General features: G+C 53.1%; 2 protein-coding genes across 2 annotated transcripts; both read right to left on the bottom strand.

The window, feature by feature from the left end:
* Positions 1-3,300: 3,300 nt before the first annotated feature.
* Positions 3,301-13,101, bottom strand: ATF6B (activating transcription factor 6 beta). Its single transcript, XM_012539410.3, is given in 19 exon segments — positions 3,301-3,792; positions 3,795-4,001; positions 4,522-4,606; positions 4,748-4,859; positions 5,079-5,149; positions 5,353-5,434; positions 5,620-5,727; positions 5,889-6,068; positions 6,518-6,609; positions 6,702-6,887; positions 7,550-7,683; positions 7,845-7,976; positions 8,067-8,202; positions 8,343-8,428; positions 11,327-11,462; positions 11,986-12,077; positions 12,326-12,404; positions 12,543-12,622; positions 12,996-13,101. Coding segments are annotated over 19 exon segments (2,100 nt in total). The 5' UTR covers positions 13,078-13,101; the 3' UTR covers positions 3,301-3,772.
* Positions 13,102-13,646: 545 nt separating this feature from the next.
* FKBPL (FKBP prolyl isomerase like) lies at positions 13,647-15,156 on the bottom strand. The gene is made up of 2 exons (XM_004286554.3): positions 14,951-15,156; positions 13,647-14,778 (listed from the first exon to the last, which is right to left on the bottom strand). The coding sequence occupies exon 2, from the start codon at positions 14,702-14,704 to the stop codon at positions 13,670-13,672; it is 1,035 nt and encodes a 344-aa protein (XP_004286602.1). The 5' UTR covers positions 14,705-14,778; positions 14,951-15,156; the 3' UTR covers positions 13,647-13,669.
* Positions 15,157-19,361: the final 4,205 nt, after the last annotated feature.

Genomic DNA, 19,361 nt, shown 5'->3' with positions numbered 1-19,361 from the left:
GCCTGTCAATACTGAGCTGTGAAATGACTGGGAGAGGAGGGTGTGGCAAGAGTGTCTGGCAGGGAGCCCCAGGGCAAAGGCAGGGAAGTCCAGTGGTCAGAGACGGCTTGCCTTCACTGAGGTGTCCCAGGCGATGGGCAGAAAGAAAGGCTGGGGTCTTAGCAAGAGCCGTCTGCATGCTCTGGCTGTTCTCTGAATCCTCAGTCCAGGTGTCTTCAGCTCTGGACCTCCATCCTTGAATGAAGCTCCAAGTTCCTGTCCTACCCTCAGGAGGATAAGGCATAAAAGGTACAGCAAGGAAGGAAAGGGAAAGCCAAGGAGGAGTCAAGGAAGACACAGAAGAGTAAGGGCAACTGAGGGCAAGGGCCTGAAGGATGGGGAGAGGGAGCAAAGAGAGGCCAGGGGCTGCGATCCAAGGAAGCAGTCCCAGACTCGGGAAGATAGAAAACAGTTGTACTGGGCTTCCGTTTACAAAGCCCTTCCTACACCGCAGCACGTTATTAATCCCACTTTGTGCTGAGGAAACAGAGGCTCTTAGATATTAAGGGACTTGTCCTGGGGACTTCACTAGTGGTGGTGAAGGTGGGCCTCAGCCCAGGTTTTCTGATTTCAAAGCCTGTATTCCTCCCCTCCCACAAGAACAGCCCCAGAGAGACTGAAGACTTCGGGAAGAAATAAATGAAGGGGCTTCCGATGGACTTGTTTGAGAAGAAAGGGTGGGTGATGTGGATTTTTGAAACTTCTTTCCACATCCAGTTTTTATGTAGATTCAGAAGAAATTGCCAAGTATAAGTCAGGGGGCGGGCAACGCTCCATTATTGAGATCTGGGGGGAGGGAGATGGTGAGGAAGGGGAATGTGGAGAGAAAAGATTGAGCCTGAGATTAAAGATGGGAGAGAACTAAGAGGTCGGGGCTGAAAAGGGGGCAAGAGAGCCACAGGAGGAAGGGTTTGGACCCTTAAAACTTCCTTTGCCTGGAGACATGGGTGTAGGGCAAAGGGAGGGGGGAGGACATTTCTATCTCATGACAAAAGAAAGTCACACAATTATTTTGTTCTCTGCTCTGGGGCGGGTGGGCGCCCATATTTACCAGAGGGACCGAGGTCGCTGTAGCAACCACACATCTGGGCCCCGGAATCCAGATGTGCTATATCCAGAAGCCATAGCAGAACGATGAGGCAAACATGTGAGGCTCTCCAGTGCTGGCCCCACAGCTGGGAAGAGGACAGAGGACCGGAGTGGGGAGGTGAAGGGAGAAGGGGGGGCAGAAGGAGGAGGAGAGGGCTGAGGCGGGGAGAAGAGAGGAAGTCATGGAAGGGGACAGGGAATGTGGACAAAGGAGTGGAAAGGGCCATGGAAACGGGGTGGTGCACACAGGGTTCGCAGCAGGAGGAGATGAGAAGACCCAGAAAAAAGGAAGGGAGCAGACAGTGAAGCAGAGGGGGAGGAAGGGAAAAATACAAAAACCGGGAGAAACAAACAGGTGAACAAAGAATAAAGGGTCTGAAAGAGAAGGTGATGACTCGTGGTGGGTAGAGGGCAAAGAAAGGCAGGAAAGAAGTCTAGAGAAAAAGAAGAGGGAGAGACAGTGGGTCAGGGGTCATAAGAGGAACGAAGGGCAGACTCTGAGGAAGGAAAGCAGCAGAACTGAAAGATAAAGAGGGTCTGAGCCAGAAGGGGGCCAACAGGAGGTGCAGGAGTGACAATGGCCAGCATGCTGCGGTGGCCTTCGACGGGGCTGCAGCTGGAGACCCACGTGGGCCTGAAGGGCGGCAGACTGACCTGCCTTCCCCCTCCACAGCACACCCACTCTCCACGCCTCTCCTGGTCCTTCCCACCACCCATGCCCTTGGCCAAGAGTCTGACTCTCGGTTCACACCACAGTGCCAGCTGTCCCTTGCCACTAAGCCAGAGGAGCTGTATGCCCCACCCCAGAGCACCCAGTCTGAGATGCCAGTACTTCAAGCACTTTCCTGAGCTGGGGTCAGGAAAGAGAAAAAGCGATGGGACAATGAAACAGTGATGGACCCAGATGGGAGAAAAGCGGAACTGAGGAGAAAAGGACAATGTAAATGGAGGGAGAAAGGAGCAGGGGAGGAGAGAAAAGTGTGTCCACTAAGGACCAGGCAGCCTGCACGTCATCTTTCCTCCCCACATCAACCCTGAGAAGTAGGTAGGAGTACCCCATTTTACAGATGAGGAAACTAAGGCTCAGAGTGTTTGTTACCTACCAAGGACACCCACTAACAAAAGGCAAAGCAGGGGCTCCAACTCAGGTGCTCTCCCTCCAAAATCCCTGTTCTCCTTGCACTCACTGCCTGGATAAGGCTGGAAACAGCTGGAGGGACCTTGGGACAGGAAGTGCTGGCGGAGGAGCCAGGGCTGCCCTCTGGAGGGAGGAGAGGCCTAGTTCCTGGGGGCCCTAGGTTCCAGGTTGCCATAGTTACTTGGTCTGTTTTCACCCCAAACACAGTAATGGGGAAGCGGGGGAGCCTGGCTGAACACGTGAGGTTCTTCCCGCTTTCAGCCCTCGGCTTATGGCCCGGGCAGCCCCTGTCCAGCCACCTGGGCATTGAGCCCAGGCCTAGCCCACACCCTCCCGCTGACCCAGGACACTCCTGCAGGGCCAGGCCCGTGGTGCTGCTGGACAGGAGCTGCTGATGGAGATCCCCCCCCAGGCTGAGTGAGACTCGGCCCCTCACACGTTGCCCTGTTCCCCTTCCTCCTAATTAGAAAACACAGCCTTTCCTGCTGGCCCCGTGCTCCTCCTTTTCTCTCAGCTGGACTCTCATGTTTTAGTTTCCTCCAGTTTAGGGCTAAGGAGATGCTCCTCAACGTGCCCCTTCCCTCCAAACACTGCCCCCTTCTCCACTGTGTCTCCTTTCTGGGCTCACAGCCCCTGGCCCCATCTCCACTGTTAGTTCAAGCTGCTAGTCCTGGAAAGCAAGGTGGGGGAGAACCTGCAAGAATGCAGAGGACCCAGGGAGGACACTCACCCTGAAGGGCGTGGGGCCCCCTGTCCTTCCTGTTTACTCAGACACATTCTGGGAGCTGCATCCTCCAGCCTGTCACGCCATGGGACAGCCCTCCCCCACTCCCCCGCTCCCCCGCTCCCCTGCTAGACAGCAGACATACCCGCCTTGCAGGGGTGGGGATAAGGGGATGACGTGAGCTCTGCGATCACACATCCACCCCACCCCAGAGCCAGCCATGTCTTCAGTACTTGATTCTCTGAACACTGGCCCTATGCAAGTCACTTTCCCCAGAATTCCCCGTCACGAGCCAGTTAGGCAGGCACCATTCCTTCAACTCCCTCCAAGTTGTTTATTTAATAATAAAAAAGAAGATATGCACATACATACACCTGACCTCCCTCCACCTCTCCTCCTTGACTCTCAGGAACTAGCTCCAAAATGTAAAAACTTCCCTAGTCCCGCCTGGGGACTAAATTCCCACCTCCACCCCCCAAACAGAAACAAAAGAATAAAGAGTGTACAGGAGCCCACCTACCCCAAAACTTAAGCTCATTCAACACCCTCAAAGAAAGAAGCAGGGACACGGGGTTCACAGAAATGAGAGGAGCCCTATATTCCAAAAAGGGGTGAGAAGAGAGGAAAACTTCCCTGCACCTCCAAATAAGTGCTTAACCCCCATACCCTGTCTTTCCTTTACCAATTGCCCCCAGCCCAGGGATCAGGAAAATTCGAAACAGTCCCACTTGGTCGCCCCCACCCCCTGCCCCCCAGTTCTAAGTCAGTGTGAGTCGTAGAGGTCAGGGATGATTGAGGTAGAGGGCTGACGGGCGGCCTGGTGGGCCTGGCTGGCTTCAGAAGCTGGCAAGGGGCCACCGGTGGCATTGCCCGGGCTTGAGGACGGCTGTTTTCGGAGTGAGGGGGGCACCGTGGAGGTCTTGATGTGGATCACCCTGGTGTCCATGACCTCACACTCGATCTGCATCATCTCCTCATAGTCTCCCGGGGGCCCCCGGCCTGACAGGGTCTCTGTGAGAAGCGGGGAGTTAGGGAAGAGGAGAAGGGGGAGGCAGACGGAGAGGAGGGGTCAGAACGGTAGAGGTGGACAGTGGGGGAAGGGCAGTGACGAGGAAGCAGAGCCCCAGTGGGAGTTAAATGAGAGGGGAGGGAGGGAGTTGGTGCAGGGAGAAGGAAGAAAGTCGGGGAAAAAATGACACTGATGAGTGTGAGGTCACAGGAGAGAGGACAGCAAGAGAACAAAAAGAAGAGTCCGGCGGGTTCCCAGCCCACACCCCTCTGCCCAGCACACCCTAAGCAGTTTCACCTAGGGAGGACCCGCACCCTCATCTTCCTCCCAGCAGTGTCCTGCATTTTATTTTTCTCTCCAGTCATTTCTGGCTTCTTCTCACCCATGCATCTAGCATCTCTCTAGAATTACCACTCCTGTCCCCATCTCCCCCCTCAACTCCTCATGCTGGGTCTCCCAACTGGAACTTCCTTGTTCCTCAATTTCAGGACCCCTCCCCACACTGGGCAGAGAAAGAATTACCATTGGGGGCCATGGCGGGCATCACCAGGGACATCTTGGGCCGAGAGGTCTTGTTGTGGCTGATGGCTGGGAGCAGCAAGTGGTCCTGGGAAAAAGAGGGGCCAGGCTGGGAGGGTGGAGGAAAAGATGTTGACAGGCTCCCCGGCCCTACTCTACAGCCTCAACCTGCAGGCAGACTGCTGGGGAACCCAGGGTGACGGGGATGGGGCCAGGAGGAGAAACTCACCCTTCGGAAGGAGACAACATAAAATGTGTCTTCCCGTCGGTCAATTGCATCCAGGAACTCTGGCTGTGAACGGTCTGGTTGGCGATATAGCTGCAGCTGGCCCACAGCATCCCTAGACGGGCAGGGAAACGGGATTGGCGAGGAACTAAGCCCAGTGCCCAGTTCCCAGTGCGGAAGGGGGAAAGGATGAGAGAAAGACAGGAGACCCCCAGGGGATAAGGGGAGCATCACGCCATCGGTGGCAATGATGACGAGCACAGGACAGCTCCTGAGGGTATAGCTCTTTAGAGTGGAACCTCACTTAACAAATAAGTGCCCCCCCAAGACTCACCTTTCTGGGGGCCCAGGGGGTTGGGTGGGGACTGCCTTAACTGGAGGCGACTTCTTCCATAGCTGAGACTTCTGGAAGGAGAAGTATCTGAGGATTTGAAGAGGGTGGAGGGAAAAGGGAAAAGAAACAGACAGCCCCTGGGAGCTGACACCACCACACACCCACCCTCCTACTGCCCCCAAAGCCCCATAACAAGATGCCCTCTTAAAATCCCCAGGACATTCAGCCCTTGTTTTCAAGTGGCTTTCCTTGAACCAGTCCCACCCCCTCCTACCTGTCTCTCCTGGGGCCTCTGGGGCATCTTCCGCCGGCCTCTCTGGTGGCGCTGGACCCAGCCACTCAGCTCATCAGCAAGCCTGGGGAAGCAGAGGACGGGTAAAACCTCTGTGCCAGGCCAAGACTCCCACTCTCCTCGCCCACACATAGGAGGGGAGAGAGAGGGCACAGAGAGCTGGTGCTTCAGCACACAAGGACAGCCAGGCCGTCTGCGGAGGCACCTCGGGACAAGAGGGAAGGCGCCCCGGTTGTGAATGCCCCACACCTCAGGGACTCGGTCCTGTTGAAGTGCCGGCAATCAGAGGAGAGGAAGAGCTGGTCCAGGTCTCTCAGCAGCAGCTCCTTGGTGCCCCCAGGGAAGGCTGTCAGGTTCCTGGAGTGAGGCAGGGACGAGGCAATGACCTGAGGCTGCCCAGTGCTCTCCCATCAACGGAGAAGGTCATGCTGGCAAGAGAGCAACTCCAGCTCCCCTCAAAAGGAAAGGTCACTCTGGGGGAGAAGACACACTCAAAAGAGAGAGGGCCCTCTCCTCACCTGAAACTTGGCTGGCCCGTGGAGCTGGGCTGGGTCTCCTTGGGACCCTGGGAGGGATGCTGGGGGTGCTCGACTCTGTGAACTGGCTCTTGCGCCGAGAACTCCAGCAAGTGTCTCTGGGGTCGAGGCTCCTCTCTGCTCATCCGAGGAGAGATGGGAGCTGGAGGAGGCTCACTGATGCTGTGGATAGGAAAGGACAGAGCACGAGGAAGAATTCCAGCTTTACTGAGGGGCTAGTTAAGGGGGAGGGCTCTACAGATAGCCCGCCTGGTTCCGATCTGTGCTACAAGACTGAATCTCATCTGTAGGACGGAATGAGAACAGTCCCTACTCATCGAGCCAGAAAACATGAGGAAAGGAGAGTGCTTAACCAAGGGCCCAGAACTCACTAAGCACTTAATAGTCACTATTTTTATCAACGTTCTCACCACCATCTCCTCCAGGACATAACACTTATGAGAGCAATGAGGGAACAAGAAGGGACTGACTGGATACACCCACCGTCAGTGCCAAGGACATCAGAGCTGTCTGTGTGCAAGTGACGAAAGTGACTGTGCCAGAGCAGGCAATCAGGCAGCCGGGGGCTGGGCTCCACCCAGAAGGCTCTGGGGAGGCAACGAGGGTCTCACCTGACAGGCCCAAAGTTGAAGGCAATGAAGAGAAGGAAGACCATGATGCAGACCACCTTCCTGTTTCCAGACCCTAACTTGAGCTCGCTGTTCTAAGATGCAGAGAAAGAGAGAAGCCAGAGAGGGGGAGTCATTCCAAGGAGCCCGTACTCCCACGGGTCTCCCAAGGACACCCGGGTCTCACCTCAGCCAGCAGGGCCTCCAGCCGCCGGCGGAGGGCAGCATTCTCCCGCCGGAGCTGCTGGTTGTCGGCCAGCACAGCCTGCAGCCGAGCTTCCAGCCCCTGCAGATACTCTTTCTTCTTCCTCCGGGACTGGCAGGCCGACTCCCGGTTCTTGATCATTCGCTGCTGCCGCTTCAGCAACTTTGCCTAGGCACAAAAGGGTCAGAGAGACAGGGAAAGAGGGGAGGGAGAGGGGCATCACACCCTCCAACTCCAGGGACCGATCACCCAGAGCTCACAGGGGCCACTCTCCTGCCTTCCTAACCTCTACCTACAGAGCCAGAGAGAGGTTCTTCCTCTCTGCCAAAACATTCCAGGGAAGGGGCCCTTCTCTCAACCACTCCCTAATGCTGTTCCTCAGCACTGAGAGAAGTTAGACTATAGGAGGAACTTCCCCCATCCTGGTTCTTCGTGGAACCTCAGTTCCTTTCCTTGATGGGTGGTCTTCCTTCTTCTCAATTCTCCTTTTTAGGACCCGAAGTTGACGCTTGCTAAAATTAGAGAACAGTTTACCTGGTCTTCCCCTAGGAAGCAGCCTCCCTCTTCTCTAACACAGGATGACTCCCCTGCCTTTGATGTACTAAGACCACGCCCACTTCTCCATCTGCAGGGGTAGCAAACCCAAGGATCCTAAAACTACACGGAGTAGATACTCATATATAAAAGAGGTCCACGTTAACCTTCAGGACCATCTTACGGGCCTGCTTCCTCACTTTTTGCTCCCTTCTCACTCCACAGTTCTCTCCCACGACAGTTCTCTTCTCTTCCCATTACTAGCCCTACTCCTCTCCTCCCCAGTAAATGCTTACATCCACCTCAGGCGGGCAGGAGTTCCCAGGCATAGGAGCTGGAACAATGCTCTTCCTCTCAGGCCGTGGAGCAGGGGGGGTCAGTCCCTCAGGCTGGACTCGAATAGCACCTTGGATGAGAACAACTGGGGACACTGGGGCAAGTGGACAGGAGAAGGAGGTCAGAGAGCTGGAAGTCAGGTGGGTTCCTTGTGTCCACACCCACACCTGAGCACCCAAGTGTCGGGAGGCTCAATGGCTGTGAGCCCCCTGAGAAGGTCAATCCAGGCCACCTCCTTCTCTCCTTCTTTAGTACCTGGGGGTGGCTGGACAAGGGGCTGCAGAAGGACAGTGGTGCTGGGAGGCACAGCTCTCGGTGGCATCGGGACAGTGGTTATCACCACAGGTTTGGGCTGCAGTGGTGGCTTCCGGGCGGGCAGGGCTTTGCCTGAAGGAAGGTGAAAGGAAGGAAGGAAGAAGAAATGTCAGGACTATAGGCCTCTTGCGAGAGACTCCAGGTGTCAGGAGGCCTCATTACCTGAGGAGCCATCAGAGGACAGGCCCATGCTGATCTGGACAGCTCCAAGTGGGGGGCCTGAGACATCCCGCAAGAGACACCCTTGAGGGGATGGGGACTCTGTCTTCACTTCCAGTACCTCCTCTCCTATAAAAGCCTACGTGGGGCATTTCAGAAGATATGTGAGTCAGGAGGAGTGCTGAGGAGACGGAGCTGAAGAAAAGAAAGCTCTCACACCTCTGAGAGCCAGAAGGAATGCACCGGCGTGCTGGAGGGAGGAAGGAAGTGGATGCTCACCTGGTTGGGGGACTCCGCAGAGAGCAGGGAAGCCTCTGAGTTGATGGAGGAAGATGGAGAGACAGGCTCTATCTTAATCTGAACATCTGCGGGACAGTGGGATGAGACAAAAAGCTGGATATCAGACAAACACTGAAGGAGAAGAGGGCTAAGATGGGGAAATGGAAGACATGGTCATTTCTCCTTGTACCTGCAAGGAAAACTCTTCTGGCCCAGGAGGGCAATCCAGAGGAGGGGCACCATGGAGCTGCTAATCTGCTGCCTCTCCTCCTACCTCTTTACCCAGGACTCCCTTTCTCCTTCCGTGGCCCCTATCAGTTGTTTTCACCGCTGCTCAGCTTCCCTCAAGGCTGTCCCTGTGCTTCTGCTCTCCCTCTTTCTTCCTCACACACCTTGTCCATTCACATGGAGGAGGCCCAAGCAGGATTCGGCAGCATTCGTAAGGGCCCAGATTCCTGTCTGGCTGGATTTCCACCTCATCCTGGCCCAGCGCGATCACGCATCGCCACACTGACAACTGCCCAGTCTGCATCTCTACCCTTGACTGCCCCCCTGCACCGTGATCCTGACTCCCAAGCTGCCTGCTGGTCACTTCCTTTCTCAAGCCTCGCTGTTCACCCAAATTCAACTGGCCTTAAACAGGGCTCACTGCTTGTCCCTTCATACAGATTCTCTTCCTTCTGTCAGCCTTCAAAGCTCAGTCACCTCTGAGCCTTCATGGCTTCTGTTAAACCTATCTATAAAAATAAAAAACAAACAAAGAAAAAAAAACCTATCTATAAGACCTGTTGATTGCCCCATGGAGGTGAACCCGTCCGAGGGCCAGATTGAGCCCCGAGGCCAATGGTCCGCTACTACCTCTGGTCCACAGCACGCATTTTGATACTTAATTATATGATTGCCACTACTGCTATTTCAAAATGTCATAACTACTTATATATTTTGATGGGTAATACAGTCATATGATACAAAATCCCAAAGGAAGGAAGGGGAATTCAGTGAAAAGGAAATTTCATTCCCTTCCTTGTCAACCAGACACCCAGATCCCCTCCTCAGAGGTGACCACTGTTTGAGCTATTAACCATGTGTTATAAACCTCATGAAACTCTCCAAAAGCAAGGACTATGTCTTATGCTTCATGTCTATCAAAGTGATGGGTAAAGTACAGGCCCTCAAAAAATACCTAAATACCAGGGGAGACTCTGACTCCAAAAACACTATCCTTTGCAAAACCATCAATAATCTTTTTGCTGTTATAGACTTTTCAATCCGTATTTTTTTGTCCTCTTTGTAACATTTAATCGTATGCTGGATATGAGCTGTTTGTCCCTCCAAACCCACTCTCCATCTTTCCCTGCCCTACTCTGGGGCCCGGGGGAAAACATGAATGGAGTGCACCTTGGGGCTCTCTTGCCTTCTAGCTTCTGGTTAAAGTTCAACCAAAGGGAGGCGGTGCTAGGAAACCCTGAAGTCGCTTTGAAATCAATAATCAACATGGGGGCTTCCCTTGTGGCGCAGTGGTTGAGAGTCCACCTGCCGATGCAGGGGACACGGGTTCGTGCCCCGGTCCGGGAGGATCCCACATGCCGTGGAGCAGCTGGGCCCATGAGCCATGGCCGCTGAGCCTGCGCGTCCGGAGCCTGTGCTCCGCAACAGGAGAGGCCACAACAGTGAGAGGCCTGCGTACCCCCCCAAAATAAAATAAAATAAATAAAATAACCAACACGTCCCACACTGAATTCACCACGTGCTCCCTGACCAGCGGGCTCCTGCTCCTGCAGGCTCTATCCAGTGGTCGGTACCCTCACCCACCGGGTGGCTGCCCTAGCCAGAAACCCAGGCACACTCTTTCACCCCTATCTCTCTTCAACGCCCAGGGGGGTCACTGCACTCATCCATTCTAATTCATGCTTCCTCAAATCTGCCTTCTTCTCAGCAGCTGAGTATCTTACTTGATTAACCGCATGAACCTCTTTCTTGGTCCTCCTGCTTCCAGTCCTGTGTCTCTGCAATCCACTCTCTACTCTGCCACCAGAGTCCTCTTCCTAATAATATTGCTCTCCTGCTTGACTCTTCAAAGGCTCCCAACTGCCCACAGGAAAAAAGCTAAGAGTCCCTTAGCAGGGTTCCTACCTGGCCCTGCAGCCTCTGCATCTCCTGGCCCTCCTTTACTACCCCACCTCACATCCTCTCTAAAGAGATGCAGGTTCCTTACAAACACAACCAGTCCCCACGTTCTCCTTCTGGCTAATTCCTATGTGTCCTTTGAAACTCGGCTCAGGAAACCCCTCCGCCCAGAGTACACCCTTGAGCCAGCCCCAATCGGGTGAGAGGCCCCCTCTTGTGAGCTTTCAGGGTGCCTGTGACAGGCTCTATCCTAGAATTAGTACACCTTGCTTGGCTTTCTTCCCCCCACCACACTACAGGGGCCTCAAGTCAGTGTGGTGGTTAACGTGTTCTTCACCTTTGCAACTCCAGCACCGTGTCCAGTATCTGGCATGGAGTAGCTGCTCAATAAACATATAAGAGTAACTAAACTCAATAACGCTTTTCAAAACAGCACAAACAATGTTACTTGTAGAATCCAGGAGTTGGGTATATGGTATTCCAACTTTTCTGTATGTTTGAAAATTTTTATAATAAAACCTTCAGGGGGAAAGTCACATAGGTAAAAATGCCCTAAACTGTCTGCAAGTTTATGCAAAGCAACAGGAAGTTAAATCACACAACAGGTGACTAGGAACAAGAAAAGAAAGAAAAATCATCCCCATTTCTTCCGTGCTTCGCTGGCTGTGATTTCCTGAAATCCTCCCTCCCGCTCCCGGCCTCTCTCCTGGTTATCTGCCATTTCTCCTCGCCACCTTTTCCTCCCTGTCCTGCTGACTGCACTCCCGCTTCCCATACACACATGCGCGTGCACGTGTGTACACGCATACATACACTCTACCTTGGTAAAGCCTGAGGATGGTGCAGGCTGTTATTACCTGAGGCATCATCAGAGGTGGGGCCCACATTGATCTGGACGGTTTCAAATGGGGATGTTGGATCATCTCCCAGGAGGCAGAGTGAGGGTGTCAAGGACTCTGACTTCACGACCAGCACCTCCCCTACACCAGAGGCCTGGGTACGAGTCAGGGTAAAGCAGGGGGGACAGAAACAAGGAAAGAAAACAAAGGACGTGTTGAGAGTAAGAGCAAGAACAAAAGCTTTCGAGCTTACAAATCACCAATTACTTGACATTCATACTCAGCATCTCCCTAGGCTGTGTCTGGCCCCTGGTTCTCTCTTTCTATTTTATTCCTGGGAGGGGTGATAAAGTCTCATGATTTCAAATATTGCCTTCAAGTGGACAACTTGGACAAGAAAAGTTCCAGAATTCTCAGCAGTTAACAACTCTCTTCTTCCCAGGCCCCCCATGGCTGCCACATTTCTCTGTATATTAAAAAACTCCACCTTCAATTCTAGACAACCAAAGAATGGAAATGTGAAAAATGAGGATATAAAAGAAATGGCAAAGGCAGAAAAGAAGCCCCCCACCAACACCCCATGACTCGCAGCACACAAATCATTTCCTCAGCATCTATAGGTGACGTCGAGGGAGCTGAGTCCCTGCCACAGACAGTAGGAGGGAGATGACTCTCACCTGGCTGGAGGGCTCTGCAGAAAGGCGCGAGGATTCAGAGCTGAGGGAGGAGGAAGAGGAGGGGGAGGATGGCTCAGACTTCACCTGAAGATCTGGAGAGAAAGGGGTTAGAAAATAACCTGGAAGCAGAGCCTGACAAGAGTCCAAAAAGTGCCCAGGATTATGGGGTAAGGACCCCTCACTGGGGCAAGGGGGAACGAACACATATAAAGAATCAAAGAGGGAGAAGAGTACACAGGCAATCAGGTGGAGGAAGCGTGAGGATAAGAGGAATTGCAGTTTCTGGGAAACAACGGAAGCTCAGGGTTTCTGGATGAGGGAATCACACAGGGTAGCTTACCTGGGAAGATAGGCAGAGAGTCCCAGGGGGGTTCAGGAGGGCTGACATCCATCTCCAAGTCCAGGGAACTGCTGTCAAACTGAATAAGGGAGGATATTAGATGGCAGGAGCGTGAGGATGACGGGTGGCTCCAGATAACCTCAGGCCGGGGGATGAGTCCTGGTTCTGCGACCACCCTCACCCACCAAGCGTAAAAGACCAGGCTGGGGAGCGATACCGGGACATCCTGCTCCGGGCAAAGGAAGAGCTGCGTCTGCTCCTCGGCCACTTCATCCAGGCCGGTGTATAAGGTGCTGTCTGCAAGAGGTGCGGAGGGTCGGAGGGTCTTCCGGTAGCGCAGCCTTCGGATCCACACAAAGCCCTCGACCCATCCCTCATTGGCTCGGCTCGGCCGGACCCACCGCCCGCCCACTTGAAAAGTGATATAGCCAAAGAACTTCAGCCCCTCCCTCCCCGACCCCGGAACAACTCCATATTTCCGCAGGAACGGAGGTCTTCCCCAACTCCCGCATCCCCCGAAAGCACAACTAGCCTCCCGTTCCGCCCTCCTTCAGGTGGTGCATTCCGTATTTGCCCAGCCTTCCTCCTTGGGCCTCCGCTTCCTCCTGCGTGCCTCAGGGTCACAGTACGCCACAGCCCTTTCCCCTCCCCGAGGCCTCACTCCGCGCACCCCAGTCCTCCGGGCTCAGCAAATTGTCGGTGAAAAAGCGCGTCGGGTCCGCAATCTCGCTGAGGAGCATCAGCTCCGCCATCTTTCCCCCCCGCCCCCCCCCAACCATGAGACGGCTCCCAAGGCCCGCCTCTCCCCATCATCAACTAATCAGTTGGCTCTTAAAAAAAAGGGGGCGGCCCGGAAGCTCTACCGACCAGTAAGAGACCTGGGCACTGAGCACGTGAGTCAATAGAAGAGGAGGCTGTACAGGCCGGGCCAATGGGAGTGCGGCAGGAGGCTAGCACCTCCGCAGCATCGGGCAGTGAAATTTGCGCATGCGCCAAACAGGACGCAGCCAGAAAGCGCCTAGGAAATGGAGCTACCAGGTTTTGAAGTTTCGCTGTCCCCCACCCCCCAGCGTGTCCTGAATTTAGAAGTGTAGACGGCTTCTATTCATCTTCGGAGATGGATAAGCCCCCCAAAACATAGCACACGTGACCATATGGCTTTTTAATGGTAAAAGGGTAAAGGGGGACACTGAGACCACTGCTACCTCCCCTAGGAAGGCAAAAGCTGAGAGTGGGATATGGGTGAAACCCTCCCTCTGGGCCACCCCCACCCCCACCCCCCAAATCTCACAGCATAGACCACACTTCACAGGTTCCTGTTTCTTTTAAGGTTTTAACTTTTAATCAGCCAAACATCTTGCGCAGTCCCTGAGCCAGCCCTGCATCCTGTTTCTTTCCCTGAATGATCACCTTTCCCAGCTCCTCCTGGGCTGCCCGGTTTTTTGGGTCTACCGCCAGCACCTTCTTGAGGTCAGCAGTTGCTTTTTCCAGGTTCCCAAGAGCAGCCTGGGCAACCCCCCTTCGGTACAAGGCCTTTAAATGGCCAGGCTCCCGTTCCAGAACCCGGTCACAGCTCTGGGCTGCCAAATGGGGCTGCCCTAGCAGCAACTGACAGGCAGCCAGGTTGGCATGAAGGACAGTTCGTTCCGGAGAGCCAGGTGGGGGTAAAGTCAGCAGCAGCCGAAGAGCCCGTCCATAGCATCGGGCAGCCGATTCAGGGTTCCCAGCTCGGAATAATTCTGTGCCTCTTGCACGTTCTTCCCTGGCCAGGGCCTCCTTCTCAGTGGCCTCCAGTTCCCAGGAGTCCCGGCCCTTGGTGAAGGAGGCCAGTGTGAGCCTGACAGGAGGTCCAGAGCACCCAGGGAGCTGAAGCTCTGCCTGCTCGCCTTGACACATGGACTCCAGGCATTTCTCTATGAGCTCCCCCCAGGTTTCTTCCCTCCATGGGCCTAACCCCATAGTTACCTCTGTCCAGCCCTCTGGCAGCCCTGACCCCAAAGTAAATCCAAAAGCCTGTACCCAGCAGCGGGAGCCCAGCTTGGGTTTGTCCAAGCCATGGCCACGGATTATGATCTTCTTGACAAAGCTCCCATCCGGACAGTACCAGAGATCAGAGGCTTGAAGGGGCTCTGGCACCTCACTGGCTGATCCATGAGACTCAGAGTCTCCTTCAAGTCCAGCGGCCAGTTTTTCAGTTTCTTGAGGATTCTCTAGAATTTGGCTGTCTGAATCTGGGCTCACTCTGAGCTCAAGGATTTCAGTAGGAGGGTCTCGGGGCTGCTGCCTAATCTGAGTAGTTAAATCAAGGTTCTTTTCCCATTGTTGCTGCGGTTGAGAGGTGTCCTTCTCTCCCACTGGATTGACTGGTGGCGTCTCCATTTAGGTGCCTGGTCCTTTCCAATGTGGGTAAATAGTTTTGGTCAGAAAGGGATGGACCAGGTTCAGGTCCGCACCTGATTTAAAAAATAAATAAAAATAATGTCATTGGCAGGAATCTTATTTAGATTCCGTTCTCGGCTCGAGCCTCCGTTCCAACCCCGAACTAACCCAGAACTATAAGTTCCACAATTCCCTGCGGCTTGGGTAGCCGTCCCAACTACGGACGCCGATCGAGTCAAAAAGTACCTGGGCGGTCGAAGCGCCTCGCCTGGCGGCAACAGCCGGACCCTTCAAATCACCTCTCTTTCCGAAGCTAAGTGCTACTGAGGTACTGTCCTCGGAGTCTTGCCCCAGGCGGAGAGGACGGTCGGGGGTGGTGGTGGGTGGGCAGGGGACAGCTGGACAGAGACACTGACGGCTAACCCTGGAGCCCGCGAGACAGCGAATCTAGTTAAAATCCTGGCAGCCAATCGGGAGGAGGGAGAAGTCAGGTTAGCCCGCCTTTTGGGCGTAACGTCATTTCCCCCACACGCTCACCCGCCACACCCCCGTAACCGGGAAGCTCCAGGCCTTAGCAACCGAGCTAGGCCAAATCAAACCTAACTAGGCGAGGTACGGCTGGCCAGGCTACTGAGAGTGAAAATCTAGAGAAGGCCTGGAATGGGAGATTGGGGCGAATGAGAATATAGCGGGGAGTGGTGGAGCTGGTGTCACACGGCAGCGACCAGTCCTTATATCTGGCGACCTCAGGCCCACCTGTGCTATTCTCCTTGTTCCTGCATTCGGGGCTCCCAGCCAGAGTCAACCCGCCTGCTTCTTCGCCCATTCAATCCAGGGTGCTTCAAAATAAAACCTTTCTCCCCAACTGGCCCTATTCCCTTAGGGGACCACCTGAAGCTTGCCTTACCTTTCACCCCATATTCATTAATGCCTTTCAAGCTCTTCTTCCTCAAGAAATCTTAGACAGTGCTTTTCAAACTTTGATGTGCCTACACACTATTTGGGGAACTTGTTAAATTGCAGGTTCTGAATTAGGGGGTCTAAGGTGGGCCCTGCAACTCTGCATTTCTTTTTTTTTTTTTTTTTAATTTATTTATTTTATTTATTTATTTTTGGCTGTGTTGGGTCTTCGCTGCTGCACGCGGGCCCTCTCTAGCTGCGGCGAGTGGAGGCCACTCTTCGCCGCGGTGCGTGGGTTTCTCATTGCGGTGGCTTCTCTCGTTGCGGAGCACGAGCTCCAGGCACGCGGGCTTCAGCAGTTGCTGCACGCAGGCTCAGTAGTTGTGGTCCACGGGTTCCAGAGCACAGGCTCAGTAGTTGTGGCGCACGGGCCCAGCCGTGCCGGGCATGTGGGATCTTCCCGGACCAGGGATCGAACCCGTGTCCCCTGCACAGGCAGGCGGATTCTCAACTACTGCGCTACCAGGGAAGCCCCAATTCTGCATTTCTAACAAGCTCTTGGCTGCTGCTGAGGCTGGCCATGGACCACAGTTTGCATAGTATGATTCTAGAATAACCTCATCCCATTCTCTTCACCCTTTGGTCTGTGCCCCTTTAGTTTGTCATATATTTTGTACCTATAACTGGTATAACCTGCTCCACTGGGCGACCCGTGGAAAATTTGTCCTCCTCTTCCTAATAAAACATGTAGGTCCCCTTTGTGATTCAGGCTTGCTCATCCAGCTCCCTGCACAGGCTGGGCTACCACAGCTCTTCAGGGAAGGAGAATCCCACTCTCCGTCCTCACTTTGGCTCCCTCTTCAGTTTGCTCTCTAACACCCGGCCATTGTGCCCCAGACTACAAGGACCATGCCAGGACAGCCAGGAGGGGAGGTAATTTCATCATTAGCCACAGACTTGTGTCAAAACAGTCCTCTCCGTCTTGTGTTGCGTCTCAGATCACTAACTTAGACTTTTTTTTCTCAAGTTTTATTTCTAGTTCTGTACTCTAGTAACCTTAGTCCACTGCAACTAAGGCTAAATACTCTGATTCTTGGAATCCTTATATTCCTATTGAAAATTAATCTACCTTTTCTCCCTCACTTTTCCCTGTTGCATTTCAGGGATTTCTGGGAAAGGCAGATAGTCTAGAATGAGTCGCAAAAGATTTGATTACATCCTAATCCCTGGACAAAGATTGCTAATTTGTATTATGTGTGCCTTAACTGAGAGGTCCACTCCAATGACCCTTCAAAGATTAGCTTCTCTCAATGAAAAGAAACTGTACTCTGTTACAAATGTATTGCTTTGTAATGTCTCTTACTCTTTTGTGTGTGTATGTTTCAGTTCCAACTGAACTGAAGAGGCAAGGACCTTGCCTCTATTTCTTTTGTGTTTTATCTCCTTCTTCATTCATTCATTCAACAAATATTTATTGAGCACCTGCTATGTTCCAGGCAGGATGTTAGGAACTGGGGATACATAGATGAATGAGACAGAGACAGTCCCTGCTCTCGTGGAACTTATAGTTTGGCCATGGAGAATAAGTAATTACAGTGGTATGAAGAAGCATGAGATGCTATGAGAGTGAATGAAGGATGAGGGAATATCCCTTGAGGATGAGACATTTTTGCTGCCATCTAAAGAATGAGTTAGAACTGAACCGCTGAAAACACACCAATAGACCCCATACTGAGAAACGCTGAATTAAATGGTCAACTTTATCTCCTTAGGTAACCCCTTGTCACCATCTGTGACTATATATAAAAACGAACATAGGCACCAAACCCATAAAAACAGTAATCCAGGGACTTCCCTGGTGGTCAAGACCCCATGCTTTCAATGCGGGGGGCGTGGGTTTGATCCCTGGCTGGGGAACTAAGATCCCACATGACTGTGTGGTGCTAAGCGTGCTATGTGGTGTGGGGGGAAAGGGGGGTGGGGGGAAGACAGTAATCCAAATCATCTAGAATGGAAATATTTTTATTTTTAGAAACATGACCCAGGGGCTTCCCTTGTGGTCCAGTGGCTACTAAGACTCCACGCCCACAATGCAGGGGGCCCGGGTTTGATCTTTGGTCAGGGAAGTAGATCTCACATGCTGCAACCAAAGACTCCACATGCCGCAACTAAAGACTCCACATGCCGCAACTAAAAGATCCCACACGTTGCAACAAAGATCCTGAGGGCCACAACTAAGACCTGGCACAGCCAAATAAATAAATAAAACAAAACAAACAAACAATAAAAAGATGACCCATTAAAATGAAAACACAAAAGTTAAGTTTTATAAGAGGACTGAAAAGTCCCCAGAGATGACATTCATGGATCTGTAGATTCCCCTGGGTCTCAGCTTGAGAAACACAGGTCTAGGAAGGGGCCAAGATGTGAAAACTCAGGAATGGGAAATAGCATAGGCTGTACCCCTAAAGTGTTAACTGCATGAATATTGACTGACTCTCACAGATTGCTCTCTCCCAGTTCCCTGCCCCTGAGTCCTAGTATTCTACAGCTCAGTTCTCTGGAGATAGTCACCAAGGAATCAAAAAAAAAGAAGGGAAATAAGCCTGGAGGATTATATCCCCAAGCCTGTCTAGAGAACATGGGATCTCAGAGGATCTGGCCATATTCTGCTGCTCTCCTTGCCCTACCCCATAAAGGCATTGTTTTGCCTTCATTATAGATCTAATCTGGGGACTTCCCTGGCAGTCCAGGGGTTAAGACTCCATGCTCCCAATGCAGGGGGCACAGGTTCGATCCCTGTTCGGGGAACTAAGATCCCACATGCATGCCAGTGCAACGGAAAGAAAGAAAGGAAGGAGGGAAGGAAGGAAGGAAGATCTAGTCTGATGGCAGAACCCAAGGAGAGGTTCAGGAGCTGATGCAAGGTAATTTGTGAGCTGGTGGTTGTTCCATGTTGTCTCAGCACACACGGAGCATATGACACTTGCCCTCTAAATGGGTGAAGTAACATTCTGTAAGCAGATAGAGTGGGGGGGGATCCCCAGAAGAAAAGAACCAGATAATAGCTTTTTTTTTTTAAATTTATTTATTTCTGGCTGCGTCGTATCTTCGTTGCTGCGCGAGGGCTTCCTCCAGTTGTGGCAAGTGGGGGCCACTCTTCATGGTGGTGCGCAGGCTTTTCCCATTGCGGTGGCTTCTCCTGCTGCGGAGCACAGGCTCTAGGCACGCAGGCTTCAGCAGCTGTGGCGCATGGGCTCAGCAGTTGTGGCTTGCGGGCTCTAGAGCGCAGGCTCAGTAGTTGTGGTGCACGGGCCCAGCTGCTCCGCCGCATGTGGGATCCTCCCGGACCAGGGATCAAACCCGTGTTCCCTGCATTGGCAGGCGGACTCTCAACCACTGCACCACCAGGGAAGTCCCCGATAATAGCTTTTTAACGTAAGAGAAGCCATTTTAGGCCTAAACCATTTTGTGATCTAAGCCTTGCCACAATGCTTGCCCTTGAACAGGTCTTAGTATTAATGATCTTAAGAAGTAACAATCCTTGGACTTCCCTAGTAGCACAGTGGTTAAGAATCCGCCTGCAATGCAGGGGACACCTGTTCCAGCCCTGGTCCGGGAAGGTCCCACATGTCGCGGAGCAACTAGGTCCGTGCACCACAACTACTGAGCCTGCGCTCTGGAGCCTGCGAGCCACAACTACTGAAGCCCGCGTGCCTAGAGCCCGTGCTCTGCAACAAGAGAAGCCACCGCAAGG

Source organism: Orcinus orca, chromosome 10, assembly GCF_937001465.1.
Source record: "Orcinus orca chromosome 10, mOrcOrc1.1, whole genome shotgun sequence".
Classification (NCBI taxonomy): Eukaryota; Metazoa; Chordata; class Mammalia; order Artiodactyla; family Delphinidae; genus Orcinus; species Orcinus orca.
Note: the sequence above shows the minus strand (reverse complement) of the source record. Positions and strands in the feature narration are given on the sequence as shown.

Excerpts from the sequence above, each read along its gene's own strand:
- FKBPL (XM_004286554.3), bottom strand. The coding sequence starts at position 14,704 with ATGGAGACGCCACCAGTCAATCCAGTGGGAGAGAAGGACACCTCTCAA.